General features: G+C 43.3%; 1 protein-coding gene across 3 annotated transcripts in view; it reads right to left on the reverse strand.

The window, feature by feature from the left end:
* Nucleotides 1–22,679, reverse strand: part of SLC12A8 (solute carrier family 12 member 8) — a 153,408-nt gene that overhangs the window by 21,519 nt on the left and 109,210 nt on the right. For all 3 annotated transcript variants that reach the window (XM_090266075.1, XM_090266056.1, XM_090266065.1), the window contains 4 exons: nucleotides 16,246–16,333; nucleotides 14,619–14,706; nucleotides 7,682–7,828; nucleotides 1,513–2,158 (listed from right to left, as the gene is read on the reverse strand). In XM_090266075.1, the coding sequence (XP_090122201.1) occupies nucleotides 1,513–2,158; nucleotides 7,682–7,828; nucleotides 14,619–14,706; nucleotides 16,246–16,333 (969 nt within the window). The remainder of the gene's footprint in view (nucleotides 1–1,512; nucleotides 2,159–7,681; nucleotides 7,829–14,618; nucleotides 14,707–16,245; nucleotides 16,334–22,679) is intronic.

A 22,679-nucleotide genomic window follows, 5' to 3' on the forward strand; every position in this document is an offset into this window, starting at 1 on the left:
CCATCTGGGTGAGCCCCAGGCAAAAGATTAAATGATTCTTCCGCAGAAGAACTGAAGAATTTGAGCACTTGGAAAATAACATTAAGAGGCATCTGACATAGCTACTAGATACGTCAAATTGAAGACAAAAAAATAAAAAATAAAAAACGAATGCAATTACTAACTCCAGGAAAAAGAAAATGTTGGACAAAAAAAGGAAATGTAATCATAATAGAGTATATGGATCAGAGTTAAGCAATATTTACTTAATTATAATATGAATACTAGATATTAAGTTCATCAAAACTGTAATATAATGGCACTGGGACATTGAATAAGGAGTCAGAGTAGCATAAATGAGTTAAGTCTTCATCAAAAGATGATCTCTGAAACTGACATCCAGAAGTAGCAATACAAACATCATTTAGTACCATTAAGGTTAACAGAAGAAGGACCTTTTCTGTTGAAAGTGGGGTTTTCTAGGGGTTAAACTAGGGGGTAGAAAAGGATTAATGGAGTAGTATAGAAGAATGAAAAGTATTTTTAATTATGTGACTTTTAATTCCACTTGGCTCATTAAGCTATACACTTATTACTTCAATAAAAGTAAAATGATTTTTTAATTTTAATAATGCTCCTACCATGAAAACCTCACACCATTCAGAGGTAAAGCAGAAAAAGTAGGTATGTAGGAAATGCAAAGCACTTCTTTTTAGACGTCTCCTCTGTCCCTGTGTCGCCTCCGCTTTGCCCACTGGTCTCAGGGCCCAGGGCACGTACAGGGAAGCACGGGGCTTCAAATACAGGCAGACCTGAGTGGGCCGTCCCTCTGTGCACAGCGTCAGCTCCGAGACTACTCTGTGACCTCACTGGGCCTCAGGGCCTTCATTGGTAAAATGGAAAACGCTAATGTCTATTATATTACATGAAATAACATGTTGAGTACCTAAACATGGAAGACTCGAAAACTGAGTTCTCTCTTTCTCTCAGAATTTCTCATCTCCTGTAAGCCTCTCTTTAAAGTCTCTTGCTGTGTCTCTGTGTTGGCAGATTTGAGAAAGTGAAGAAATGCAGTCCTCCTTTCGCCACCTTCTCTCCGTCCCCACTCGCCTGTTTTGGGATATTCACCTTCCACAGACAAAACATACTGAGTCCTTGCCAGGCAGTTTGTCAAAATACATTCCCACTTCTCTTGAAAGAAGAAATTGGCTTTTATTCATGTTGGCCTTATATCTCAGTTGATTTTAGAGTAAAAGCAAATTAATATTCAATTATTAGCCATGGCTCCCACATATAGGAGTGGATAGAGACTTCTGTTTAAAATCAACTACCTGTAACACTAGAATTATAAATTCAGCTGATATCTGAATATAACTTTTAAAATAAATATAAAACAAAATAAGCAAGGATTTTAAAGCCACCTATAAAGTGACTGGCTAAGGACTTGAAAGAGGGTTGTGATAACTGGGTCGGTGAGGCAATGAGCTGGTCAGCCCACATTAGGAGGCCCCAGTATGATCTCAACCCACTCACCTTCTCCATGTGGCCTTGGCTGCTTACTCGGCTCAGGGACAAGTTGCTCTCCACACGCTCCTCCAGGCTGAGCCCTTTCACCACTGGCAGTCTGCTTGTTCCAGTACGATTCCTGCCCGTCCCAGGAGGCAGTGGGCAATCTGTCAGGGCCTTCAGGAAGCAAGAAAGCTGGTGACTTGAAGTCCAAGAGGAAGCTATCTTGTAGGGTTTGCTTGGTGGCCTTCTTGCATTTCCCCTTCTGATGCTCTGGGGTCCTGTCACTATCTCCTGGCCTGGTCTGGCTACTCTCTAGCTTCCTGGTTAGCTGGAGGAGCTGGTCCATGTCCTTTGTGAATTCCAGCAGAGTGCCCTCAGACAGGCTTTGGGAAGTGCCCTCAGAGCCATAACTGGGAGCCTTTTCCAACAGCAGGTGCTCCGAGTGGTGGAGAGCTCCCATGCCCTCCCTGGGCACTGACTCAGGCACCCGGGGGTGGCTGCAGGAAACCGTGGACAGGGAGAAGTAAGAGTAATCCACCGCGATGTATGTTAGCATGAAGTTGATGGTGACGATGGGAGCCAGAACATTCACCTGACCCACAAGGACAAAGGCCATGGTCACCAGGCTAGTCAGGCAGATGGCAGCTACGGGTGTTTTATTTGGCCCTTTCTGCAAAAACAGAAATAACATGCAGGATTATGAAATTTCAAGAGAAAATCACACTGTAGGATAAAAACACAACTTGTAAGGGTTCAGTGATTCTTGGTGCGTTAATAACTGTTCATCTACAAACTTGGGATAATACAATAATATCCAGCCCATGAAATTATTGTGGGATCAGAGCTAGTGCATATAAAATGCTGGACATGGCACTGACACACAGCAGGCTCCTAACACAACATGGGTCTTTGTTGTATTGGTAACTATTATTACGTGGTGTTAGCCTAGAACTTGGACTTCCCATGTAGTTCTCCTGTTGTCTCCATTGGGTTTTAGCTCCAGCTTTGGAAATAAAAAGGATGGGAAGTTGATTCTTTCCAGACCATAGTGGAGGAAATGACTCTAGGGGAGAGGAAGACCCTAGAAGACATAGCAGAATCATTGGTGGCTGAGATGGGGGAATTCTGATACTAAATACACACATGCATATGCTCACACACACACTTACACACATCTGTTATTGATGGAGGTGGGTATGGTGACCTTTATTTAGGACAGGACTGGAAAATATGTGCTAACTCCATACAGTCTCTTACTCCACAGAAGATATTCATTACAGAAACTGGAATTGTCGTTGGCCTAGAAACAACAGTCAACTTCTCAGTCTTCATCTTCCTTGACCTAAGAACTACATTTGACCCAGCTGACCACTCCCTGGTTTTTGAAAGACCTTCACCTCGCTTCTCTGGACTCATCCCCCTCAGTGACTGCTCCTCTGTCTCTGTTGCTCCCCCATATCTTTGAAAGCGGCATTTAAAGCAGCCCAGACTCCATCCTCAGACCCTTCTCTTGTCTATCTATACTCCTTTTCTAGGTAATCTCAACTAGGCTCATGGCTTTAAATACCAGCTTTATGCTCTCAACTCCCAAATTTAAATCTCCAGCCTGAAATGTTTCCCTAAGTCCAGACTTAAATATTCAACTATCTGCTCAACATTTCCAGGTGATGTCCAATAAGATCTTAAACCTAATGTGTCCAAAATCAGATTGTTGATCCCCCAGTCTCCTGCTCCTCAAATCTGCTCCTTCTGCAGCCTTACAGCTCAGAAAACAGCAATTTCATCCTTCCAGGTTCTCAGTCAGGGAAAATTCTTGATGCTTCTTCTCATTTTGTCATTTTCCATAAGCAAATATTATAAGAATTTACTCTCAGGATATACACTGGATCTAACTACCTTCTTTGCTGAAAGCACCCTGGAATGTGAGGGTCAGGCCTATAAGCCACTTCCAGACCTGCCCTGGGACCCTCCCACATGTGTTCCTCCAGATGTGCCCCATTACTGAGGACTGGAATAGAAAGCAGCCTATGAAGTCAAGTGATGAAGGTGGCAAAGTCATCATCAGCCTGAGTCTCTGAGGATCGGGGCCCCTGTTGACCTGAAACACCTTCCTTAGAACTAGAGTAAAAATCTTTAAAAAAAAAACAACAAAGAGTAAAATTACCCCTTTATTGTTTGTGAGAATTATATTTTTTGGTACAGCTACAGTTCTTTAGCATATTCTAACAATAAAACTACTAAGAATAAAGTAAATACTCAGAACCTAAAAAGAACTTAACAGGAGGGTCTTAGATGTGCTGAAGGAAAAGCTGGCAGTCCAGGCCAGGACTTCGGTGAGGGTGGGTTGTAAAGAGACAAATGAGTCAAACTTGAACTTCTGTTCACCAAAGGACACCATAAAGAAATAAAAAGACAAAGTCACAGAAAGAGAAAATACATTTTTAAAACATACAGATGTGGGCAAAAGTAGGTTTACAGTTGTGATACAGCTAATACAAGAATAAATAACAATATAAGAATAAACTCTGGGATTAGCATACTCACAACTATAAACTATTTTGGCCCACCTTGTATAATTGACAAAGGGTAAGATAAAATATACCAAATGAAATCCCTACAAAATACTTAGAAAAAGATAGACAACCTACTAGAAAATGAGCAAAAGAATGCCTATTAAACATATTAAAGATTCCTAATCTTATGTAATCAGGAAAATGCAAATTAAAACCACAGTGAGATCTCATTAAACAGTCACTAGACTGGCAAAAATTAAGTCTGATATTATTAAGTATTAGCAAGAACATAAAGAAAGAGGAATGCTTATCCACTGCTATATAAATTAGTACAACTTCTTTGGAAAAAGATTGTGGTGTTCTCTAGTAAGGAAAGATATGCATACCTTACAGTTTAGCAATTACACTGATAGGCATGTAGTCTAGAAGAACTCTACATGTGCACCCATCTACCAGTACAAGAACGTTCACAGCACTGTTTGTAATAGTCCCAAGTTAGAATGACCCCAATGTCCATCAACAGCTAAATGAATAAACTGTAACAAATGAGGAAATGTTATATAGGGATGGTAATAAAGACACTGCTGCTACGAGCCAAAGCGTGGATGAATCTCATAAACATAAGGTTGAGTGAAAGAAGCACACCACACTTACATAAAGTTAAAAAACAGACAAAATCAAATTATTTTGTTTAGAGATGCATATGAAGTAAACCAGGAGCTGGCAAACTATGACTCCTGGGCTGATCTGGCCTCCATCTGGTTATATATGCCCAAGACAGAGGAACAGTTTTATATTTTTAAACAGCTGGGAGAAAAAATCAAAAGAAGAGTAATACTTTTGTGACACATGAAAATTACATGAAATTCACATCTCACTATCCCATAAATAAAGTTTTATTGAAACACAGGCACACATCCCATTGATATTATCTGTGCCAACTTTTGAGCTACAATGATCGCATAGAGTTGGGACAAAGACCGTAGGGCCTAAAAACCCTAAAATATTTACTGTTTGGCCCTTTTCAGAAAAACTCTGTCACCTCCTGAGCAAATGACAAAGAGCGTAAGGGGTATTATTGTTACAGAAGTCAGGACAGTAGCTTCCACAGCAAGAGGGAGGGGACCTCACCAGAGAGGGCATGTGGAGGGTGGCATCTGGGGGCTGACAGTGTTCTCAGGGGCAGTTTACAAAGATGTTCACTTCATAGTTAGTCTTTGAACTGTTCATATTGCTTTTATAACCTTTTCTGTATATTGAATAAATCTCAAAAAATTGTCAAAGCTTCTTCTCTTCCCCATAAAAAAGTGCTAATAAAATTTAATCATATGTAAAGAAGCTTTAAATAAAAAAAATTTTTAAAGTTAAAAAGCAACTAACCAATTAGAGAAAATACTCGTAATACGTATCACAAAAATTAATCTCCTTAACAAAGAAAAGCTTCTAGCCTTTGAGAAGAAAAAGACCGACAATCACATAAAAAAATATATGAATTACTCCTTGATACAAAGATGTCCAACCTCAGTCATAAGAGTAATCCGCTGGCTGGTGTGGCTCAGTGGATTGAATGCTGGCCTGAGCCGCCGGTTTGATCCCTGGCCAGGTCCCCAGCTGAAGGTCTGCGAGAAGCAACCAATCGATGTTTCTCTTTCTCTCTTTTTCCCTCCCTTCCTCTCTCTCTAAAAAATAAATAAATAAAACCTTTAAAAATTTTTAAAGGCTAAAACAAACACCAGGTACCCTAACCATTTCTCACTGTCTCACTACACAATGGCAGAAACTGACATTTGACAATGAGCCCTGGGCGAGCTCATTGCTAACACTGTGATGCCTGGGACAACAATGAAAATGGCGGCCTAAACACCCTATGTCTAAATGTTTACAATTAAAATCCAAGCTAACAAGCTGTTAAATCAAATTTGTTCTACCCTTCCCTGGGCTAACACAACTGCAAGGCCATGGGAAGGCTGGTTTAGAACTCTCGTTCTCCTCAGAGTTCCTCACTGGAGGATGGCCACGGGCAGCCTCCAGCTCACAGCCCACGCCCCTTCCTTCCCAAACCATGCTGTGAGGGACCTCACAGTCACATGGGAACTCCCGGCCCACACCCTGGCCCCAGGGAATTGGCCCCTGCAGACACTGGATATGAGCTGGGGGGCATCTGGGCAGGGAATCCCAAGGTGCATGGGATCCGGGTGGGTATGTCCCCTTGGCCTCATGAACTTCTTACCCTAAGAACCAGAACAGAGTCCTTCCTATAAAACAAGGTCTTTTGGCCCAAATCTAAGAGTTGTACTGGCTGTGGGGAAACAGAAACTCTCATGTATTGTAGAAGTACAATATGGGAGACGTGCAAAATGATACAAATTTCATGGAAGGTGTTTTGGCAATATCTGTTAAAATAAAAAATGCATTTACCCTTTGACCCAGCAAACCCATTCATGAAAGTGTATCTTATAGATATACTGGCACATATACAAAATTATACACACACACGTGCACGCACACACATAAACACGCAGATTATTCTTTGTAGTTCTGTTTACTGGAAGCAACACAAGGGTCAGTTTATAGAGAAGGGAACTGGTTAAACTATGGTGTATCCACATGATAAAAAAAAAAAGGGATGAGAAAGTTCTCTCTACATCCATATGAACAGATAGATTTCTAAGCTGTATTAAATGAATAAAAGTATATAACAATATATGTAAAACTTTATCTTTGTATAAAAGTAGAGGAGAGAAGGATTCATTAAAAACAGCTATGAATAGGGCATGGGCACGATTAGGGAAAGAGATAAAAAGATGCATGATAAGAGAAAAAATTCTTAATGTATAGCTTTTATATCACTTTTAGTTTTAAACCCTGTGCCTGTATTACCTAATAAAAATAACTGAACTTAAAATAAAATAAAAGATGGAGACCACATGGAAGGTACAGAGATGACAGTCATTACTTCTACCCAGCCTGTGCTGGCTGATGGATAACAAGTGGAGGACGGTAAAGGGAAGAATTAGGATGACTTGCAACCACGTGGCCCTAGCCAAGAGTGGGGCTCAGGATGGGAGGGAATGGGGAGGGCCTCTGTAATGCAAAACAGAAATGAACTATGGCTTGCAAACCACATTACTGGAGAGGAGGGTTCTCTCTGTATATTTCTCTCTTATCCCCTCAATTTTAGAAATGTCTCATTTGATCATTCTGTGGCTCAACCAAGCTATACCGGATCAGCTGGGGTCTGGGCTATGATGATTAATAGGGAGCCCAGAGGCCAGAGGTGTGGGACATGATCATAAAGCAACCCCAAAGACAGGTGTCTGACCTCAAGAACAGATTTAGAGTCACAAGGACTAGCGCCCCCTCCTCACCCTGAATTTACTGTTATTAAAGTAGGTGCTACTCCCTTTCCCTCTGCACAGGGTCCAAGATGTTTCTATGACAGCTAGATAACCCCGTACTGGGGACCCTGGATGACTGTGACACTGACAGACGCTTTGTCCGACTGGCCCCAGCCAAAGGCAGCCGGCGGACGGAGAGAGGAAAATGATCTCTGTATTTTTGGTTTTCCCTACCCTGGAGAACTTGACCTGTGACTCTAATCAGAAAGCCTTAAGCAATTTATTCACCAGCAATCAGGTTCGTGGCAAAATGGACATTTGTCAAAAACAAATGTTACTCACCCCTTGCCCCAGACAGGCCAGTGCGGGAATCACTTTCTCCTGGGCAATGCACTGCAGGATCCGGGGGGCTCCATACAGGCCTCCCATACAGGAGGCCAGGGATGAGATGTATAAGCCCAACAGGAACAGGAATCCCACCAGGGACACCTATATGAGGAAGCAGTTCTATTACCCAATGCCAGACCCTGCTTCCATCCCTTTCTGCCCTGCTTGGTACCCACCCATCTGCATCCCATCTAATCCTAAGTCCTCAAGGTTCAACCTCTTGGACATATTTCCAATATCAGCTCCACCCACCTCATTCACACTGACACCATTTCAGTTTGGGTCTCCACCACATCTTGTCTGGACTACACAGAGGTTCTCAAACCGGGTGTGCACAAGTCCCAGGCACTGCTGATGCTGAAGGTCTGGGGACCACGCTTTGAGAACCACCGGCCAACAGCAATGCTAACTACACAGTGCCCACAACGAATCACCGCCAAGCCTCTGCCACAAGGACCTCTCTAAACTCAAAACTGATTGTTAATGGCCCTGCTGCAAATTGTCAATGGCTCCCCACTGCCCTGACATACGAGGCCCTTCCTGGTCTGTGACCTCCCCAGCCCTCTACCCCAAATGCCCAGTCTTTGTCAGCACCATTCCCTGCCTCCTGGAACCCTCTGCCCACACATTTAATCTACTTGTCTGTTAAACTCCCGACTGTGCTTCAAGACTCATCACAAATCTCCCCTCCTCCACTCGGCCATCCCCAACCTCCTCACAACAGTGCTTGCTCCTTGGGCCCCGCAGTGCCTCATCGTGAGATTAGAGGCACCCAGGACACTGTCTCCTCTACTGGCTCCATTTCTCATTTATCCCAGTATACTTGGTGCCAACACGGAACTATAATGCTGAATGAACGATTAAATGAATGAGATCTATGACTCATGTGGCCCACAAGGCACCAACAGATAAAGAGAAAGCACAGTTGTTCTGCTTGGTGTCAACTTGTAAAAGACAAGTGCTGCTGGTCACGCAGCTGGGTCACAGGCTGTCCATCCTGAGTCCCCCCTCACCCTCCTGGCCTGGACTCACAGGGAAGTCCCTCTGTTTTCTTGATTATTCAAGATGCCCTTCTCCATTGTACTTTACCTTCTGCACAGTCACCAGAACTGTTTATTCCAAGTGCTCATTTGGCTCAACGATTAAGATGGGTTAGAGTTAGCTTTCAGTTTTGCCCCTTCCCCTTTCTCCATGAAGACTCACCTGATCCCATATTTTTAACTTTCTTGCTTACAACCCCCCACATCAATGACATCAAACTACACAGAACGCCAGCCCCTGGTTAGACCTCTTTCCTGGTTCATACATTACACCAGAAACCTGCATCAGCCATGATTCTTTATCAGAAATACTTTTTTAAAGAGCATAGTTGTAGGACACTGGAGGTTCACAGAAACATCAGGAGGCTGAAAGATCAGGCTTGGGAGATGGCAAGCCCCAAGCCTGCAGGGGCACCAGGCTCTTGAATAAGAACAGTTTGACCAGGATGCTACCAGCACCCAGGTGCCTTGCAGATGAAGTCTTACCATTCCTTTATATTTGCCTCAATCATCACATTTGAAGCACATAAGGACAGGCAAGCGAGGGTCTAGTCATTTGGGCTTCTGTAATATTAAATGGGGTTCACTCCCTTTAAGACTACACATAAGTGGTCAGTCAGTGAGGCCGACTACAGAGTCTATCTTGTCCTTAGTTCAGTGTGGGTTACTTTTCCCTCAATGCATCACCTCATCTTATCCCCCCAAATCTTCTCTCTTTCTTCAGCATCCCAGGTTTCCTGTGTTTCTCCCACCCCTAAACCTTCACTTACCATTTTATTACTAAAAGAAATTAATGCCATCACATTGTTTTGTGTGCGCTGATGGCATTTTGTTATTTTCTACCCTGCCATAGTTTATTATAACCCCATGGTATATAGTTAATTGTGCTCATGGCTTATCTTGCTAGTGTACCGTATGCTCCTTGGGGGGAGACCTGTGTCCCATGCATCTGGCCCTCTCCCTACTGCACCTAACAGAGTCCGGCAAGCAGGCCCAGCAAGTGCCAGCTGAATGCATGAAACCTCACAGCTTCACTGTGATTCGTGCCCTGGAAATCTTACAAAATGGTTTGATGAACTGGTCCCATTATCAATCCTTGATCTACTCGGAGACGTGATCATTCATCTATAACCTTTGTTTCTGTCTTTGCTCCCAGACGCATCCTACGCTAATTTTAAAAATACATAGATTATGTGATTAAACTTCATCAAAAGCGCTTTGAGAATCTAACTCAGTAGGTCTCCACTCTGGCTATACATAAGAATCACCCCAGAGATTCTGCTTTAATCAATATGAAGGGGGCACAGACATCACTGGCTTTTCAAAAGCATTCCAGGGGATTCTAATGCGCAGCTGGGGTGAGAACTCCGGGGAGAAGGACATTGTATTATTCTGCATTCTGCCCTCTCAGAGTTCTCTGGCCCAGTCAGTCATGTTATCTCCTTGCAGAAATTTCACTGCTTCTTACCCAAACAGTGACATATATTTGAGTTAAAAAAAATTTTTTTTCACATAAAGCCTGTTCATTTACGCAGAGTGGAAATGAGACTACCCTCCTATTCTGGTGACCTTGTGGTGCTGGGACTGACCTCAGGAGCCTGATGAGTCTCTGGCACCCAGAGGCCATGATACAGTGACTCCAGCCATGGCCAGCCTTCCCACAAACACACCCTGGGATTCCTACAGAGCCCCTGGGCTAAGACTAGACAGGGAATTGTCTAGGTATAGTAACTTGTTTATGTCCAGTTTGTCAAGTGTGTTCACTTGCCAATCTTTTATATAAAACTACTATTTAGTCAGTTTTCTGAAAAATAAATGACATTTTGATCCTCATGTCTGAATAAATTATTTTAAAAATCACATTTCATCTCTTTCCCACATGAATTCTATCTCCCCCTTTCTATCTGTCATGCATCTGTCCATGTAGAGAACACTGGCTGAGCACAAGTTATACACCTGGTACAGGGCTAGACACAAAGAAAGACTTTCTAAGTACAATAGTAAACCACACAGGTTTGCTTCCATCCCTTGTAGAATTTAATCACTTTCTCTATTCATATGGGACTGGAAACTTACTAACTGTGCCACTGGAAGTGGAAATGAGGCTTTATTTGAGCAAATGATCTTAAAGGGGTGGGGGGGCACCTTTCTGTCCTATACCTGTTTGAGCCATCACAAAAACTTCTCTCTTTCCAAAATATTACCTGGGATGTGAACTGCCCTAATTCCTTTTTACCGGAACTACTGAAGAAAATCATTGATTCCATCTCTCTGCTCTTGGTACCTTGCCACAGCTCCCATTTGAGCTGTAGTGAGTAAGGGATCCCAGCAATCCATTGACGGGCACCCTGCCCTTGAAGGACTGAATTTGAAGTCATTTGCAAGGTACTCATTCTGTGTAATCTAATTCCTGTGGCCCCTTGATTTATGGAGAGAAACCCTTACAACCTCAAATGTATTAACACAACAATGTCTCAACAGTTTCCTAGTTTCCTTTCACATCATACTTCTATAGACCTGTGTTTTCTAGTACTGTCCTCACTAAACAAATTGACCAACACCTCAACTTGCAGTCATGTTTTCTCTCTCACTTGATGGACATTTGGGTAAGGAAGCAAAGCTGGCTTCCTTCCTGAGGGGCAGCGCTGAGTCCACAGTGGAGAGATGAGGACAGTCAGGCCGGGCTGGGTGGAGGATGTGGATCAGCTAGCTGGGCTCCCTCATCAGCCACGCGCCCTGCCACACCCTGTCTTCCCACATACAACTGTGACCGTGTCACACCAAGACCGTCACGACCAGGAATCCTTAGAGTTTACTCTGTGCGATGCCCCATTTTAAATAAATATATTTTTGGGGTACTTTCATTCCTTACTCTGTTCTTACTTAGTAAGACCCAGGGCTCCTAAAGGACCTGGTCTTTTTGATGTATAAAAAACAGGTTTTCTCCTGGACTGTGTACAAATTTATTCCGAAACAATCATTAAATCTATTCAACTTTATCCCTACTAGTACCTGCTCTTTATACAATTCCTTTTTGTGTAACTGAATAATATTGGGATTGACTTTTTAGCTTTTCCTATTGCTTACATATGGTGGAGTCATACGAAAATGTACCCCCTCCCAGTGTGTTCTGTCTGTAAGGGTATCCCCATAGGGGTATATAGGGGAGTCAGAATTTAACAAGCACCTCCCCTGTACCAGGTATTGTGCTTTATACAGAGATTACCTGAGAGCCACCACCCACATGGTACTCAAGACTTTTTAGAAAGCATGACACTACTGAGGCTGACACCTGAGAGCCAGGACAAAGTCCCTGCGGGGCAGAGACATGAGGCTAAAACCAAAATTAGAGAAACTGTGGACTGGGAAGCCAAACCATTAGAAATACGTCAGAGAAGCTGCAGGAAACCCAGAAAGAAACAGATGAACCGAGCAGCTGCAGGCCAGCGGAAAGGACCCCAGTGCAGCCTGTCGCCACCACGGTACCTGCTCAGGCAGAATGCACCCAGGGCAAAGGCAAGTGCGTGGAGGAGCTTTGTGAGAACCAGCACCGAGGGCCTGGCCTGTGCCCGGAGGTGAGGTGTTCCGGGCACACAGACAGCCTGAAGGGGCCTGGCTTCCTCTGGACTCAGGAAGGCTCCGGGATGGATGGGCTCACAGCCGAGGCCACAGCTAAGATGTGAAGCCAAGATGAACAACAGTTCAGTAAAACCACATCGTGGTGGTAGGTAGGCTGTATCAACTAACCACGTAAGACTGGGCATTTATACCTTCCATCCTCCATACACTGCTCCTTCCTGTTCTCCGGGACTCTTAGTAAGATTGTTTGTGGCTCAACTTGCTGACTGATTATAGTACCTGCTATCACAGCTGAGTCAGTCCCAAGGAGGGACACCAGAGAGGAGGAAAGGAGAAAAGCCAAGGCTCAAGGCTTTCAGGGGAAAATCGGACGTGGTCCTGGGCACACCAGGGCGCTGCTCTTTTGGAGTTGCCTGCTTGGTTACCGTTGCACCAGCCCGTCTGCTACTGGGCACCAAGAAGAGTAGCTTTTCTGTCTTTCTAGGCTTTACAGTAGCTCCTATTGCAGGAAGCGGTCTCACATCCTCTCCAAAAACTAACTCACCGCTTCTCACCCTGGGGTGTGCACAATGACATTCTCACATACTATTGCCAGGCATGGTTTATTTAGCATGTGCCTCCAACCAGCCAAGTACTTGTCCACCTGTTTCACCATCCGGGACAGGTGACATTCCCAACAAGCTCTCCAATCCCTGTGGATGTTTCCACTATTAGCAGTGGAATTTCCGCCCACAGAGGCTCTCCCATGCTGTTTATGGAGATGTTTTTCCTCTCTTGCTGTTGTAGCCTTCCTTAAATTCAGGCTGCCTGTTCTCCCACACACCCGTTCTTAGCTTCCCTGCAAAGCAGGGGAGGGAGGGGAGAAAGGAGTCCCAGCCCAGCAGACAATTTGCCTCATTCCATCTGGATCAGAGTCTGGTGGTTGAAAGGTCCTCTGGGAGGGAATCTGCTAGAAGGGAAGCAGGCGGAGGGAGCTGGCCACTGGCAAGGCGCAGGCTGAGGTGGGCAGTTCTCCTGGTGAGAGGGCCTTTCATTCCTCTAATGCAGCCAAGCTTTTGGTTCCATGGTTAGAGAAAAGGCCGCTGGAAGATGAAACTCAAGAGGAAAGCAGGCATGTAAGCATAAAGGAGGGCCACAGACTCCTTCCCTGAGAGCCAACCTTGCTCAGTGGGGGTCCAAGACTTTGGGCCCGGAAGGTGGGGGTCGGTGCTCTCACCACCAGAACTGCTGCTGCTTTCAAAACCTGCCTCCGAGGTAAAGTCACAACCCCTGAACACAAATATCACCTTTGCATCAGCGTCTACATGCCGTACAAACAAGCCTGTGCTAGTGTGTAAACCAAGCCCAAATGTAGCTCCAAAATGTAAGCTGGAGTTTCCCACCTTGGGGCTGCCCAAGCAGCGCCCCCCACCCCCCTGAAGGTCAGCAGGGCCTCACCAAGAGAAAAGGGTAATTTCTCTAAAAGCATGGGGCAGTGACGGGAGCTAACTAAGAAACCCCCTGGCCTACTGCACTTCTCGGATAAATGATGGACGTCTTGGGGCCCACTTTCCCTCCAGGAACTTAAGGGAAGGTAGGAGTTTCGGGAGAATTTCCAGAAAAGTGTCAGGCAATCTTATTCCCCTGGGTTCCAGATGCCAAATGAGTGTCCTTGACCATCACATGACCTCCAGTTTGCTAAAGCGTGGCTATGGAATGTGAGGAATTCGCTAATCTTCTCAGGGCTGGATTTTCAGCTTGAAACAAAGATGTTACAGCCAAACCTAACTGGCCCACCCCGTGTGCAGAGCCCAGGAAACGGGGGTAGGGGGTGGGGGTGGGGGATCACCTTCTGCCCTACCTCCCCAGGGCTCTTGCTGGGCTTCCTCCATCCCCCTCCACCTGCCACCCTCTTGATGTCCATCAGCCTCCTCCTTCTTACCTGCTTCTTGTGAGCAGTATTTTCTGCTCAGGGTGGCAGGTGAGGCTATTGGCAAAAATAAAGAGCTAGTTGAGCTGGGGATTTCAGGTAAATAGATTCTGTTTTTGTCTTGATTTTTCCCTACTATTTAGTCAGCTGGGTGCATGTGCCTTTCCAGGTGCTGTTACCTGTTTCAAGGGTTCCATAAGAAGAACTGTACCTTTTCCGTGTTTCTGCCCCCAGCCTTCTGTCCTGAGCCCAAGAATAAACGGATTCCCAGGCAGGACTGCAAGGGGCAAGCTGCCATTTGTTGATGGGAACAAATTAATGACCCAGCACTTGGAGCCCTTCGGTTTGGGCAGGACTCACCCACCTTTTCAGCTATCAGGAAGTCATAGCGAAGGGCCTCTCGGGTGCAGATGGCGCCAAGCAGGAAGACAAAGACGATGTAGAGAAACCACCTGCAAAACACCCAAGAGCAGGGCAGAGCTGCCCCTGCCTCAGCCTATCCCATCTCAGCCCACCCCATGTGGCCTTCGGGTTCCCACAGGGACCTGGCTCAAACAAAGGAAAGAGAAAGGCCTGTCGTGAAGACTCCTCCTTAGTTCATCTTGGTTGGGGGGTTGGGGGGGCTTCATACTCTTTCTCCTTACATTTTTCTTAGCAAAAAGAAAGTATCACTGTTTTGTCTCTTTTTTACAGTAAAGAGAAACACACAAAGGGTGTTGGAGGGGGGCAAGGGGGAGGCTCAGCTGGCCTCTAGGTTGCCACGACTCAGGCCAGAGTTGACAGGCAGCCCCCTTCCCTTCTTTCTGCAAGAAGAACAAGCTGATGATCATTCAGACCTCGAAGTCCTGCTGTTCCTTGGCTTACAGATGATGGGCAGCCAAGCCAAGTGTAAAAAGGCCTGCAGCGACCTGGCTCCGCCCCCAGATGTCCTGTGACCTGGAACAAGTCCTGTGTCCCCTGCGGCCTCATTCCCATCTGGGCAGTGAGAAGGTGGGCCAAAGGTTCCTCCTGGGACCTTCCAGCTATGACCGAAAGCAAGACAGCATTCTTTCTTTCCTTTCCTTTCTAAGTCCTGACTCTGAATTGGCTTCAGTTTTCTTCCCAATGTGATTGATTGCCCTATTTAACATAAAATAGACTGGTGCTGCGTGCCTGGCTAAAAGCAACAGTCAACTAAGAGCAAATTCAGCATTTGCGAAATACATAACTTAATCTTTTTAATTATCACAGTTAAAATACTGCAGGCACTTTCAACTTTTCAAGTCATGGTCACGTCTGTGATCTCCTTGCCTTTTACACCCAGCCAGTGAAGGCAAAGAAACTCTTTCTCGGGGTACAACAAGAAAATCAAAAGATTCTAGAAGGTCAGAAACAGACCGAAGGCCACCCAGCCTGCTTGTGTGGGTAGCCCAGTGTGACCTAAAACCCAGGACAGCCTTGGGGTGGTGCAGGTAGGCATCTCTAAGTTCCTACTATGTGCCTTTACACACAATATCTCCTCTACAATCTGTGGGGCCCACATATTTTCATTGTCCACATTTTACAGAAAATAAAAAGGAGGCTCAGAGAACTAAATAAATGGCCCAAAGCTATGCAGCCAAGCAGTGGCATGGCTGAAATGCAAATCTGAATCTGATTGCAAAACCCTTCATCTTATGCTCCTCCCAATGGTCCTGGAAACTCAATGGTTAAAAAAATCCCCAAGTTCAAAATGTGGGTGGGGAGGGGGAGAGGTGGGAGGCTGAGGAGAAAGGAAAGAAAGGATTGGATCAGTGTTAATGACATTTGGCGCTGCAGTCCCAGGCAGGGGGTATGAAAGGGCCTTCCTCTGAACCCACCAGACTTGAATTTTCCAGCCAGCTGAATGTTAAAGGGAGGATTGGAATATGAAATAGATCGGTCAGAGTCAGGCACTCTCAGAACAAAGGAGGCAGTCCTTTGCCTGGAGTTTTCCCTTCCCCTCCAGCTGATTGCCCCTGAGGGGAACTTACGAGATGCCAATAGCTGCGAGGGAGCCCAGGGGGATGCTGGCAGCGGGCTCCCTGAGGTCGCCCCCCATGTTAAAACCGGCCATGACTCCTGAAAGACATCGGGATGGGAGAGGGTTGAGCAGGGGATTCAGTGAATCATCTTGCCCTCTTGGGGTCCCCTGCTGGGTGAGGGAAGTCCCCTTCTGGAAGCTATCCCTTGGCAAGCCCTCCCATCTGCAGCTCGTTAAACCTTGCTTCTCAATCTCCCCTGGCAACTGGGAGGCATCCCTGGGCATGAAAGGGGCTTGTGCATTGGACAATGCTGAGGAAAGCCCGACAAGCTTCAGAAGCATCTTACGGCTCTGGCTCCGTGCAAAGTAATGAGGGAGGCATCTGGCAGGCGGCACGGAAGTCCCAAGGCCGCATACTGAGTGCTGCCTTCCGCCGGCCCACACCCTGGAGGGGCTCGGCCTCGGCACACCACCCCCTGCAGTCTGAACAGCAGAGTCCCTTGCCTCCGCTGCCCATTGTCTACACCGGGGCTCAGGTGTCTGGGGGCAAGTCCAACCCAATAGTCAGAGCCAGAGACCACCTTCAAACCTCCTGAACTTCCAAAGGGCTCTAAACAAACTCCAAAGAAAAACCCTGATGGTACCAACACTGGGTCACATCATCACGACTACTCCCAAAATAAAAAGTAATTAGCAATGATGGGGGAGAGAGCAGAGTGCAGGATGGTGGGGTGGGGGACATCACTCGCCTCCATCCACACACACACAGAAGGGAAGCTCCAGGCAATGTGTTCTGAATATCAAATGCGCGTCCAGCCCACAAGAGCTCTACCAGCTCCTGTCAGGAAAGCCTCACAGAGGGTGGGTGCATCTGCTTCATGCCCTTGAAGGAACATTTGCATGGGCTTGGGAGAAGGAATGGTCTAACCACATCATTAAGGATCTGTGAACACTTTCAACCTGACAGGGCCTGTGCTAAGTGCTTTACATGCATTTTTATCTTGTTTAATCCTCACAACAATCACATCAGAAAGGTAGAATTATTTCCCCCATTTTATAGAAAAGGAAACTAGTGCTTAAAGAGGTTAATTAAAATAACCTAAGGTCACACATTTACTAAGTGGTAAAAGCCATGATTCAACCCTGGTCTGTCTGACTCCAAAAATTATGCTCATAATGCCTCTGCAATAACACTTACAGAAACTCAAGAGAAGTGGAGTGGAGCGAAAGCTTGGGACCAGAAAGTTAAAGTGGGGCTATTTCAAAGACTACCTGGAATGCTGGACCCAGCAATTCTACTACTAGAATTTTCTCCTAAGTAAATAGTCAAGGATATGAGTCAAAAGTTAGCCAAGAGCTGTCTATAATGCATTTTTATGATAGTGAAAATTAGAAACCGTCTAATATCTAAAAATAGCAGATTGGTTAAATCAGCGATGATACATCTTTCAATAAATACCAGGTCTCCAATATCCTCAGGAATATGTTGTGATATGAAAGGTATTTAAAAGCTATTGCTTTGTTTTCAGAGGCATATTAGAAAACAGAAGTATAGTATGATTCCACTGTAAAAAAACAAACCATAAATAGATGCATAGCAAAAAGGAACTAGAACGTGTTTTAAAATGTTGACAATGTTATTTCTGGGTGATGAAAAGATGTCTTTTTCATTTTATTACTTATCTATATTTTCTCAGTTTTCTACAGTAATTATTTTTGAAATAAAGGAAAAATAATTTTTAAAGTATATTTTATTGATTATGCTATTACAGTTGTCCCAATTTTTCCCCTTTGCCCCCCCCCACCCAGTACCCTCCTCCCTCCAGCAATTCCCACCTCTTAGTTCATGTCCATGGGTTGTGCATATAAATTCCTTGGCTTCTCCATTTCCTTTACTATTTTTAACATCCTCCTGTCTATTTTGTACCTACCAATTATGCTTTTTAATTCCTGTACCTTTTCCCCCATTCTCCCCCATTGCCCTCCCCACTGACAACCCTCCATATGATCTCCATACCTATAATTCTTTTCTTGTTTGAGTTGTTTGCTTAGTTTGTTTTTGTTTTTGGTTTTATTTAGATTCATTTTTTGATAGTTGTGAGTTTGTTGTCATTTTAATGTTCATAGTTTTGATCTTTTTCTTAAATAAGTCTCTTTAAAATTTCATATAATAATGGTTTGGTGATGATGAGCTTCTTTAACTTTACTTTGGGAAGCACTTTATCTGCCCTTCCATTCCAAATGCTAGCTTTGCTGGATAGAGTATCTTGGTTGTAAGTCCTTGCTTTTCATCATTTTGAATACTTCTTGCCAGTCCCATCTTGCTTTTGAGAAATCAGTTGATAGTCTTATGGGAACTCCTTTGTAGGTAACTCTCCTTTTCTCTTGCTGCTTTTAAGATTCTCTATCTTTAGCCTTCGGTATTTTAATTGTGATGTGTCTTGGTGTGGTCCTCTTTGGGTCTAGTTTGTTTGGGATTCTCTGTGCTTCCTGGACTTGTATGTCTATTTCCTTTGCCAAATTAGGAAAGTTTTCTTTAATTATTTTTTCAAATAAGTTTTCAATTTCTTGCTCTGCCTCTTCTCCTTCTGGCATCCCTATGATTCAGATGTCGGCACTTTTAGAGATGTCCCAGAGTCCTCTTATACTTTTTTTTTTAATTGTTTCTTTATTCTTTATCGGTGGATTGTTTATTTCTTCCTTATGTTCCAATTTATTGGTTTGAACCCTGGCTTCTTTCCCTTCACTATTGGTTCCATGTGGATTTTTCCTTATTTCACTTAGTGTAGCCTTCATTTCTTCCCTTATGCATTTGCCATACTCAATCATGTCTCTGAACATTGTTACCACAAGTGTTTTGAACTCTTCATCTGATAGGTTGGCTATCTCCTTTGCTTAGTTCTTTTTCTGGAGTTTTGACCTGTTCTTATTTTGGGCCATACTTTTTTGTCTTCTCATTTTGACAGCCTCCCTATTTACTTCTGTGTATTAGGTAGAGCTGCCACACCTTTTACGTTGTAAGGGGTGGGGTCTTAGGCATTCATCAGTGCTGGGTGACCTGTTTCACTGCTTTGTGGTGCTGTATGTGGGGGAAGGGTCAGAGAGTGAACAATGCCAATTGCTTGGCACGCACCCCTTTTCCAGTCACTTCACCCACCTCCTGTATGGGACTGGCACCCCTCTAGCTGTTGCCCTGGTGATGGTCCTCAGAGTGGCTGGGTTTGCATACGTTCTAGGACCATGGGACCTCTAAACAAACTCTCCTAAGAGAAGGGAAGTTTCTTCCACTGCTCCAACCCCCACTGGTTTTCACAGCCAGAAGAGATAAGGCTTTATTTTACCAGTGCTGGAACCCTGGGCTACGCAGTCTGGCCTGAAGCTGGGATTGCTTCCCAGGTGTCCCTCCCAGCTTTTATCTGCCACGGGTAAATGTGGGCTGCTCATTTTGCCAGCTGCAGCTGCTGTCACTGCCGCTGCCTTGCCACTTCTGCCTCGCCTCCACCACACCAGGTGCTCTTGGCTCCTCCTTCCCATCTGGATGAATATTCCTTCTTTAAATCTTTGGTTGTTTGACTTCCATACATTGTGATTTTCTGGAAGTTCTAGTTGGTTTTTGCTTTGAGGGAGTTGTAATCCTTCTTATTCTTGTGAGAGGAGGTGAAGTGTGTCTACCTGCACTTCGTCTTAGCTGGAAGTCCTCAAAAAATAATTTTTAAAGAGCTCTTTGTTTAAAATGGCATGATAGACACATTTTCTTTTCTTTGATTCCCCTGCCTCCCAAGATCCTATTAAAAGGGGAGTAAAGGGGATACATGTCTACAAGCAAAGAGGATTGGGAGGAGGAGTCTTATAGATGAAAGATTTCCACAGATGTCTGGAACACAGAAAATGCAGATAACGAAATGATAAAAGTGAAAGGGAAGGAACAGAAAACTTTGGAATCCTTCTCTAGAGGATTTGAACACACTACCAGAGGAAAACCAGGGATGCTAGTGTGGACGTTTGCAACCCGAATGAAGCCCTCCTCATAACCAGCCATTCTCACAAATGTGCTGCAATCTGCTTTCCCATGAAGAGGGAACCTCATCAGGAAAACAGACCTGAACACACTACAGCAGGGAATCCATGCCAGCAACCAAAGACCACCAGACGTATAATAAAAACCAGGAAGAAACACACAAATACATGCATGATAAAAATAGAACAACCTGAGCTGGAAGAAACATAAGAAACAGGACACAGAAAAGAATTTTGAAGGAAACACTAACGAGTAGATTGAGACACATCCAAGAAGAATATTCTATTTATAAAGAAAGTTGCCATGCAAAACAAAAAATAATCCAAGAACTAGAAAAAACTTTTGGAAATTAAGAACGTGATCACTAAAATTAAAAATGCAATAAAGATCTAAAAGATAAAGTTAAGTAAATATACCAGAACTTAGAACAGAAAGATAAAAGGGTAGAAACTTTGAGCAAAGAATATAATAGAAAAATATCTTGGAGTTACAACACCCAACTAATAGGAGATCCAGATAGAGCAAACAGAGAAAAGAAACAAGTAAAATAACCAGATAAATAATAGAAATAAATGTCTTCAAACTGAAGAAGACACAAGTCTTCAGGCTGATATAACCCATAAAATAGACAACACAAACCAAATCAAACCAAACAAAACTTCCATATCTAAATGCATCAGAAGAAATTCTAAATATTTTCAAAAATAAAAACTGAACACTTACAAAGGAACGAAAATTAGAGCAGGATCAAACTTCTCATCAGCAACACTGAATGCTAGAAAACAATGGAGCACTGATTTTAAAATTCTGAGGAAAAATTATTTTGAAACTAGAAATTTAGCCAGATTACCAATTAAATGAAAGTAAAGTTAAGCATATAAGAACTCGTATAAGTTACCTCCACTTCTGAGGAAGATACTAAAGCATTTACTTCTGCAAAATGAGGATATAAACCATTAAGGAGGAAAACATGAGATTCAGAAAACAGTGGTGAGAACTCAGGAATGGTGTAAAGTCCCAGAATAACAGTTGAACAACAGAAACACCAACAGGGATTGAAGCTGAAGGGTGGAGACCCCAAGAGGGATGCCTCTGGATAAAAACTGGGATCAACACAATGGACAGTATAATGAACAAACTGAGGAATTTTAAGGATATGTTCACTACATATTTTGACAAAAAAAAAAAAAAAAAGAAAGAAAAAGGTTTATTGAAACTCCAGGAAAAGTGAGCAAGAAAATCAAGGTCTCAATATGAAGCAAATTAAAATATGACATGATTTTAAACAACTAATGAAATTTAAGAAATATTAACTCATTTGGCCATGATATTAGGGACATTCTCCCCTAAGTGGCACAAGGACCTCATCATAATCACAGCAAAGGGAACTGAATTCTAGCCCACTACTTTGCTCATCGATGAACAACAGCTACATAATCACAATAATGTATATGTGTATTGTTTTTAGCTTCCAAAATTTGACTTATGGACAAAGCACAGAGGAACTAACTATAGCTACAAAATAGAATACAAATATTATTTAGCTTGGTGAAGCTATAGCTAACCAACATTAGGAAGTGAAAAGAGGGAAGATAAGTAGAGGGAAGAGAAAGAGCACTAATATTTTTGTTGTAGTGGTGTGGAAAACAAAATATAAGTTCCGAGGTTCTTCACTCAGGACTAGATTGAATGTTACAAGCTTCTATTCGTTTAATAAGAAAGCTTAATAGGAGAGCTAACCATTAAATTTGTTAGGTAGATAAGGAAAAGATTAGAAAATATCTATATATACAGTTGCAATACATTTTAAGTTAACGCTATACTTACCCTGTATCTTGTCATCCTAAAATGGAGTTTCTAAGTGTTTGCTAAGAAGAGCAAAGAGATTTCCAAAAACATTGAGCACTTTGTCTTTTAAGCTACAAGGACTGTGGACTTGTAAGCTTAAGACAAAAGAATTTTAAATAGATTATGAGAGTGTGTGTGTGAAACTGTTTGTTTAGTTTAAGTTGTAAACTACAGTTTTCATGGGATTTTGTTCACTCACCTGCTAATTAACCAACTTGTTATGGTTTCCCTGATATTGGTCTAAAACACAAATACAAAAGGATTATGCATATTCCCTGGATATTGGATATTTCCTTGAGATAACTAAAGCATTCCTTATAAAAAATTTTACACATAAAATAAATATGACTCTAATACATTAATCTTAAAACATACAGAGAATCTCAATTTCCCACACCAACAATAAAAAGTGAAAGGATGCAGCTTGGAATTGATAAAATAACAAAAATTTAAGTGTATTATTTAAAGTTATAAAGGTAACCAAAAAGAACTAAAAATTAAAATAGAACTCAAAAATTGGAAAGTGGATGGAGAAACACGTAAGTAAGCTAAACGCTCTTATTTCTTGGCATGAAGTC

The sequence above is a fragment of the Furipterus horrens genome, unplaced genomic scaffold (genome assembly GCF_987537825.1).
Source record: "Furipterus horrens unplaced genomic scaffold, mFurHor1.1.pri manual_scaffold_1, whole genome shotgun sequence".
In the NCBI taxonomy this organism is placed as follows: Eukaryota; Metazoa; Chordata; class Mammalia; order Chiroptera; family Furipteridae; genus Furipterus; species Furipterus horrens.